General features: G+C 41.1%; 1 protein-coding gene across 1 annotated transcript in view; it reads right to left on the bottom strand.

Annotated features, from left to right (window-relative positions):
- Positions 1-238: 238 nt before the first annotated feature.
- The window catches only part of LOC134341295 (E3 ubiquitin-protein ligase TRIM8-like), a 131,941-nt gene continuing 122,954 nt past the window's right edge, over positions 239-9,225 (bottom strand). Inside the window, 2 exon segments of the mRNA XM_063039172.1 lie at positions 239-2,051; positions 2,054-2,590. Of these exon segments, the coding sequence (XP_062895242.1) occupies positions 1,951-2,051; positions 2,054-2,590 (638 nt within the window). The 3' untranslated portion in view covers positions 239-1,950.

Below are 9,225 nucleotides of genomic sequence, written 5' to 3'. Positions count from 1 at the left end.
GCAAACCAGAGCACCCAGCGGAAAGCCGTGCGGTCCTGGGGCAAAGCTTCATACTGACAGCAGCTGCCAGTGAACCCTGATCTTACAGCTGGCACTGTAAAGCATTACGTTAACCGTGCCATCCTGAAGTAAGCCAGCTGAGCCCAGAAATCATTTCCAAAATTCTTCGTGTCTTTGTCTGTCAATGATGCATCTGAATACACAGGTTTAAAAAAAAGACAATTCTCAACTCTTCATGTATACATGTTTATTCAATGCCTTAAAAGAAGATATTGATAAAGTGACATGAAATAGGAGGTTTAGATAAACCCTGCATAACCTGGAAACTATAAGTATTTGAGAAAGACAAAAATGGCGACAGTTCTTGATTTTACTGATTACAAGAGTTTTTCCAAACACTAACATTCACCCTTTTCTGCAGGGACAAAGCAAAACAGAGCTCCCGTGGTCAAACATCTATGGACCATCACCACACAGTTAAAATACAGCCAAACCTCGTTACAACAAACCTTCCATTACATTGAGCTTTTCCCAGGTCCCCAGCTGAAGCTCCATTTCATTTTTAATTTAAAAAAAAAATCAAGGAATTCAATCCCTTGATAAAATAAACTTTGCTATAACATGCAGACCAGCAGATCCATTGGCACCATTTGTAACGAATCCTTTTTCGTTTTGCACGATAATTATCGTCCTTACCACTCATAGGGTATTCTACTGCCACCAATGCTGCCCAAAAAAAAAAGGAAAAGAAAGGTAATAGAATTTCAAAATGGGGCTGTGGAGCATTTTCCCCAGCAGTCGATGGTAAAGGAATGAAACCAGAACTGGAGCTCAAACCTTGGCAAAGCACGGCAGCTCCCACCCTCCCACCTGACAAAACCATCATGGGTTAGTAATAATGAGGTTCCACTGTCATTGCCCATTTGACACAACAGGCCCAAAAAAATGTTTGTTTGACTAAGAGATCATCAACATCTTGAGCATGATTGTAAATTTCCCCTCTATCCCCACCAGTTTCTAGAAATAAAACAATATTCCCAATTCTCCAGTTTTTTTCCCCTACAGAATACTGATTTAGAAATGTTCATGTTATGCATTAAGCATACTCCTAATTATTTATCAATATATAGTTTACAGGACTGCATTTGCCAAACCCAAAATAATCTGCCTTTCTTCTAGCTGGTCAGGAACCCAGCCTGACCAGTCTCTCATTCTGCTTTGTAGTAGTCCCATTGTGACATTTTTTTTAAAAACTATGATTAAAGTGACAGGCAAATCTGCCATGCTTAATTAGGGTGTAGTTTCCACATCCAGGAAGCCAGAGTCACACCTTGAACATTTTAGAAAAAAATATTTTCTTCTTTGATGTCTTTTTCCACACAGTAAGTCCATACTCAAAGGGGTTATTGTAAAAGAGCACTGGGTAGCTATGGAAATCAACGATTGAAATGTCCTGCCTGACAACCTGCCAGTCAGCATGGCGTCACCTCACGACAACGTCCAGTGTCAGGATCCCACAGATCACCCCTATTCAACAGGTCAGACAAACTCTGCCAATGCCCTCAGCGCAATTTGTGCTTCACTGTCAAATGGTACCTCTGCTTATTGCTGCTAATTATTATACCAGAGCACTGTATGATTAACTAATATTAAATGCCTCTGCAAAAAAAGTGCTAAGAGTTTTCATATAAAAATTCTGTTATGGTTGTGGCACTCCTGGGCAGAACAACCAACAAAGGAAGCCATTTAATACAGAACATGGTTCCATTCATCAATGGATTACTAAAACCAGCACTGGAATTCAATTGCACAAAAAGTTTACATCATGTGCGGAATGTATTTTCTAACTTTTTTTTAAAGCAAATGATCTGAAATTAACATTTACAGAAAGAAAAATTAAAAAGGAAAATGCACACTGTTCAAAATGTATGATAGACAGAATTGAGAAGATTAGCTTGCGGCGTAGTGTTCAGTGAAGGATTGGCCATGTACCCTGCAGTTATCTTGCCTGCAGTGTTGTTGTGAGATGCTGATCCCATTCCGTACGATATAAGAGACTGAGGTACCGAGGGGGCAGGTGGAAGAGCGTGTGCGTATTCCTGCGACGTCACAGACCAAGGGAAAGTACCCGATCTGCTGTAGGGCTGGTGTCCATTGTGGTTCGAAACAGAAGGCACGCCAGAACAGAAACAGTTATCCACAGAGCAGACGAGGATTTTGCGACCACCGTAGCCGACTGACTGGGAAAGTACAGACTGCTGGGAAGGCGTGCCGTTGGGATAGTGAGTTGTACTGAAGACTGAGCCTGTATGGACGGGCTGCGGACCACTGGTCAGTCCCACGATATGTTGGGAAGAACTACAGGGCACAAGGGACTGTGTTGACTGGCCCTCTACAACAGACCCACCCTGGCCCATAAACTGGCCGGCAACATTTCCAGCTGTCACTTCCAGGAAGCCATTGTCCACGCCAGAGGTCGTGGCCATAGGGAAAGCAGTGGAGTGCTTGCGTTTTTCACCAGCTGTACTGGAAATGTTGCAGGTGTATGCAGGGATGCTCTGCAGAAATGGTACAGGAGTGCTGATTGTTCCTGTTAAAGCACACAAAAAAGAGACAGGTTACAGCAGGAACTGAAAATTGACACAAACAAATGCACCTTCAATCATTTAGTTTAATCATTCTGTTTTTGTGGATGTCTGCGAAGAACAAGAATTTCAGGATGTATATTGTATTCATTTCTCTGATATTAAATGGAACTATTGAACTATTGACCTCATGAAGGACCATCACCACCCTGGATATGGCCTCTTCTTATCACCACAATTAATGAGGAGGTACAGGAGCCTGAAGACACACATTGAAGGTTTTAGGAACAGTTTCTTCCCTACTGCCTTCAGATTTCCAAATAGACCATGAATCCTATTTTGCTCTCTTTTTGCATTATTTAATTTATTATATATTCTTATTGTAAATTGTAGTAATTTTAATGTATTGCACTATACTGCTGGGGCAAAACAACAGATTTGACGACATAGGTCAGCGATTATGAACCCGATTCGGATTCAGATTCACACAGTGTTGGACGTGAATCGGAAACAGCACTACCAAGTGTTTGTAAATCTCTCGGCACATCAAACCCTCAATTTACTAAAGACCTCTAGATGCCTTTGTCAATGCAGAGTCTCCCTTGACCTTTCCCATTTGCTTGCTTTAAGACGTTATGTGAAGCAGATCAGGTCTTCAGCTTCTGTACTAAAGTGAAGCAAGTTATCAGGCAACAATAACCAGTCAAGCCAGTGTACCTCAGTATGTGACGCAAACAAGCCAACTTGCCAAATTAACTAGCATGCATATAACTCTTAATGCTCGATACTTTGACTCAGATTTTAAATTATGTAGTGCATAAGACAGCTCCTTCACTATCAGAAATGTGGGATGACTCAGGGGACAGGCCACTTTAAAAAAATGTGCTATGTACAGGAATAGGGATGTTTCCAGGATCCTCATTACCACCAGTAGGAAGCCATTCTATATTCAGGGACGGTACTGAATTTGTCATCTACCATAAAATAAAACCCCTACCATCCCCTACAGCAGAAAAAACATTCTAATTAGAATTCACCATGATCGAATTACTTTTAGAAGTAGAAGAATCAGAAAAGACTTCATGTCACAAGGATACTTACAAACCAACCTTACAACTTCTCATGCTTTTTATTAATTCTCTGAAGATTTTGATAGCATAGGCATGACTGCATTTAATGCATTCTCCGCCTGACCAAAGAGCTGGTGGTGACCATTTTCATAACAGTGCTCAAGGTTATAATGACAAGTCCTGACGAAGGGCCTCAGCCCAAAATGTTGACTCTTTATTCCTCTCCACAGTTGCTGACTGACCTGCTGGGTTCCTCCAGCATTTTGTGTGTGTGACTCTGGATTTCCAGCATCTGCAGAATGGCTTGTGCTCAAGGTTAAAACTCATATGCAAATTGCTAATAATTAACCAGGCTGGACCAGGTTCATTGATAACTATGAGTGAATTAGGTTTTTGTTGTCCACAAATCCACAGATTTCATGTTCAGCTTTCCTGCTGGTAGCTAAAACTGAACAGATTTATAAACTTCATTTTTTTAAGTGACTACTGTGAATGCCTGCAGGAAAACAAATCTCAGGGTTGTATATGGTGGCAAATATGCACTTTGATAATAAGTTTACTTTGAACTTTGACCTAGTGAAACCAAATTCTCATCTCCCAGTTGTGAATCCAGTACCAGACCAGCGTGCCTCATAATGTGGAATGCTGAAGAAGAACTTTAAATGTACACAAAAAGAAAATCTATGCTTGAGTTAATTGATGACCAAAGGCCTAAGTAGTACTCTTCAGTACTGATCATTACAGGTACAAGATAGAAAAACAAGGTGTTTGAAGTTGGAAGGAAAAAAAATTAAGTTAAAAGAAATGAATATGCCGTATAGCTACTTGTCTCATGGATACTCCTGTTAAAATCTATTATTTCAAAATAGTTCAATACAGTTGAATACTTCCTAATTGTTGAATACCAAATATTCCTTCATAGTGTGGGCACGTGGCCAAGTGGTTAAGGCATTGGACTAGCCACCTGAAGGTTGTGAGTTCGAGCCCCAGCCAAGGCAGCATGTTGTGTCCTTGAGCAAGGCACTTAATCACACATTGCTCTGCGACGACACTGGTGCCAAGCTGTATGGGTTCTAATGCCCTTCCCTTGGACAACATCGGTGTCGTGGAGAGGGGAGACTTGCAGCATGGGCAACTGCTGGTCTTCCATACAACCTTGCCCAGGCCTGCCCAGGAGAGTGAAGACTTTCCAAGCGCAGATCCATGGTCTCGCAAGACTAACGGATGCCTTTAATTGCTTCATATGGATGTATTTTTCATTCAAATATAATGTTTATGGATGTTAAGAAGCTCAGAAAAGGGAGTGAATTGAACATTTTCTACTATCAATGAGGCTAAGGTTTTAGATTTTGACAGGATTAATTTATCAGGATGAAACAGATCAAAGTTACAAAATGGTCAAAACTGTTTTTGTATAAAACTGTGGATGAAATTTAAGAGAATAAAAATAAATTGGCTGAATAAAACACTGCAGATGCAATTTAATGTGGATAAATGTGAAGTTATCCACTTTGGTGGCAAAAATAGAAAAACAGATTATTATCTGAATGGTGGCCGATTAGGAAAAGGGGAGGTGCAACGAGACCTGGGTGTCATTATACACCAGTCATTGAAAGTGGGCATGCAGGTACAGCAGGCGGTGAAAAAGGCGAATGGTATGCTGGCATTTATAGCGAGAGGATTCGAGTACAGGAGCAGGGAGGTACTACTGCAGTTGTACAAGGCCTTGGTGAGACCACACCTGGAGTATTGTGTGCAGTTTTGGTCCCCTAATCTGAGGAAAGACATCTTTGCCATAGAGGGAGTACAAAGAAGGTTCACCAGATTGATTCCTGGGATGGCAGGTCTTTCATATGAAGAAAGACTGGATGAACTGGGCTTGTACTCGTTGGAATTTAGAAGATTGAGGGGGGATCTGATTGAAACGTATAAGATCCTAAAGGGATTGGACAGGCTAGATGCGGGAAGATTGTTCCCGATGTTGGGGAGGTCCAGAACGAGGGGTCACAGTTTGAGGATAGAGGGGAAGCCTTTTAGGACCGAGATTAGGAAAAACTTCTTCACACAGAGAGTGGTGAATCTGTGGAATTCTCTGCCACAGCAAACTGTTGAGGCCAGTTCATTAGCTATGTTTAAAAGGAAGTTAGATATGGCCCTTGTGGCTACAGGGGTCAGGGGGTATGGAGGGAAGGCTGGGTTCTGAGTTGGATGATCAGCCATGATCATAATAAATGGCGGTGCAGGCTCGAAGGGCCGAATGGCCTACTCCTGCACCTATTTTCTATGTTTCTATGTTTCTATGTACCCCTGAGGGCCAAAATCTTAATTTAGCATGAAACAAAACACTATACGAAGAATGCGGAAACTTTAGAGTAGGTGCAGAGGAGATTTACCAGGACACTGCCTGGCTTGGAGAGCACATCTTATGAGAATAGGCTGAGGCGAGCTGGGGCTTCTCTCTTTGGAGCGAAGGTAACTTGACAGATGTGTACAAGATGATGAGACGCATAGGTAGAGTGGACTGTCAGAGACTTTTTCCTAGGACGGATATGGCTGATATGAGGGGGCATAACTTTAAAGTACTTGGAGGAAAGTATGGGAGGAGGGTGTGGAGATGTCAGAGGTAGGGTTTTTTTGTGGAATATGCTGCCAGGGGTGGTGGTAGAGGCAGACACTATGCGCATACCTAAGAGACTCTTACAAAGGCACGTGGATGAAAGCAATAACGGAGGGCTATGTGGGAGGGAAGGAGATTGATCTTGGAGTAGGTTAACGATTGTGGGCCAAAGGCCTGTACCCTGCAGCGCTGCTCTATGTTCGAAAAACGGAAGGCAAGATGATTAAACCTAAAAAACAGAAGTGCAGATCCAAAGGACTGGGAGAGAAATAGAAAGGAAGAGTGCAAATGTTGTAATAAGGAAATCTTAGCATAAGGAATTAAAAATACTTTTCGAGGATCTTCAGGGGCAATGTGGATCTTTCAAGAACAGATGAAGGCAATAGTTATTTTAATTTTTTAACATTTATTTAGAGATACAGCAGCACAGAATAGGTCTGCCTACCCCTTTGAGCCCCAACTTAACCCTAGCCTAGTCACGACAATTTAGAATGACCAATTAACCTACTAACATACACAGTTATGCCTTGGTACTATGGAAGATAATGGGAGCACCCAGACAATACCCAGGCATTCCACAGGAAGGACGTACACTCCCTACAGAGGATGCTGGGGACTGAACTTGAATAGCATCGTGCTAACCACTACGTTTCCGTGGTGCTCAATATTGGAAATGTAAAGAGGAAATTGGCAAACTTGGTGAATTCCTCTCCAATAGCTTTTCCAGCAGAGGAAGCATGTATGTAACATTCCAGGGAGACTAAAACTCAGCAATCTTAATACAAGCACATAAATAATATTGGAAAATTTAATAGCACTAAATACATACAAATCCCCTGAATCGTTTCCACCTCAGGTTTTTCAAGGCAAAGTTGAATGGAAACTACAGATGTTTTAACCATCAGGAATCGCAGATTTAAACTGGAAATCTCCATTTTTTAAAACATTGAAAGAACAAAACTGGAGATTATTTGTCACATTGATCTGAAACCATAGGAAGTTATAAGAACCTATAATTAAAGCCACAAAATGGGTACTTAGAGGAATTAAGGGAGCAAATACAGACCATTAAAGTGCAGGCTTTATCCAGATAAGTTAACTGAACTGGAAACTGAAGTTCATGGAACGTCAATACACAAGTATATGGAATTCCAGAATATCCCGCATAAGAGTATTAGTGAAATTTGAAACTCGTGGATAGCAGATTAGTGAAATAATTAAAATAGGGATAATTCTAAACTGGAAGTGGCTGGTGGTAACCCACATTTATTTGCTCTGTAATGACAACACTCACTTTATTCATTAGTATTTACATGTGAAGTGTTAAGTACTCAAGTTTGTCCATGACACAAAGATTAGTGGCACAGTAAGAAGTGAAGACGGGAGTTTAAAATTACCTAGTGACATTGATAGATTAAATGACTGGGCAAAATAGTGATGGATGGGTTTCAGTGCAGGTAAGTGAGAGGTCATCTATTCTGAAGCACAGAAAAACAGATCACAGTATATGTTAAAAGAAGGTTCTAGGAGAGTTAGGATCCATGAATCATAAAATGTTCTCAGCTACAAAATCTAAATTAAAAATTGATATTTTGAAGGCTAGAACATATAGAAGAGACACACACAGCCTTGGAAGGACACAAACAGTTATCCATATGGCTTAGAAATATGGGGAGGAGGGAATGTCAGATTCACCAGCATAGAGCCCAGGTTCTCTGTTAAATAGAGGACAGATCACAAAATAATAATCGCCTGGTCTGCAGAAGATTAAGACACAGTATATTTGATGGTTTTAAATTTTGAAAAGAATAAGTAGGGTTAAGAGAGAATAATTTTCCATAGGCAGGCAATTCAGAACCACTTCAAGAGAGTGTGGCGGAATTTGCAACATCGTGAAACAAAAGCGTTAAACGCTGCTTCCATTAATAACTAAATCAGCGACAGAGGTTTCGCCAGGAAAGGGTATTAAGGGATAAAGATGCTAAATTATTCCTTAAATCAGGAAACAGACCAAGCATGGCCTCTCACATCCCTACAGAGACAAGAAAGTATCTATCCAAATGCTCCCAGTTTTTGCCAAAAAATACAGTGCCTTGAAAAAGTATTCAGGGATGGTGTGACTGGCTGATGTGCAGTATCAGATTTCTGCCACACATACCGCTAAAATAAAAGCATTTCCCTTCCCCTGGATACTTTGCAAAGTGTCACTTAGTGGATACAGTAAAGATGTGGAAGAAGGTTTTGTAGTCGATTGAGACTAAAGTGGAACTTTTTTTGCCTCAACACTAAGCAGAACATGCAGCACAAGTCTAATATGCTGCATCAGCCAGGTAACACCATCCCTGCTGCAAGGTATGCTTGGGATAGCATCTTGCTATGGGGATGCTTCTCAGCAGCAGGGACTGGAAATCTGGTCAGGATTGATAGGAAGATGAATGCTGCTAAATACAGAGAGATCCTGGATAAAAACCTGCTAGCCTCTGCCAGAAAGCTTAAACTGGGGAGGAAGTTTGTCTTTCAGCAGGGCAACGACATGAAGCACACTGCCAGAGCAACCATGGAGTGGCTTCAAATGAAGAAAATTGATGTTCTTGAGTGGCCCAGTCAGAGTCCTGACCCTAACCCGATCAAATATCTCTGACAAGACCTCAAGATTGCTGTCCACCGTGCTCCCCAACGAACCTGGCACAATTTTGCAAGAAGGAATGGGTAAATTTTGCTCTATTGCGTTGTGCAAATAGAGACTTATCCAAAAAGACTGGATGTAATAGCTGCGAGAGGTGGTTCAAGTCAGTACTGAGAAAAAGGGGATGAATATTTTTGAACTGTGGACATTTCAGTTTTTGAATTTTTAGTTCTTCATTCTTAACTGTTTTCCCTATTTTTTTTGGGCTCTACTGCGGAAGAAGGAGCATCTGATTGACAAAAATTCTCAGTTAAATTGATCAAGATC

This window comes from Mobula hypostoma (genome assembly GCF_963921235.1).
Source record: "Mobula hypostoma chromosome 19 unlocalized genomic scaffold, sMobHyp1.1 SUPER_19_unloc_1, whole genome shotgun sequence".
Classification (NCBI taxonomy): Eukaryota; Metazoa; Chordata; class Chondrichthyes; order Myliobatiformes; family Myliobatidae; genus Mobula; species Mobula hypostoma.
This window is presented reverse-complemented; position numbering and strand designations above follow the sequence as displayed.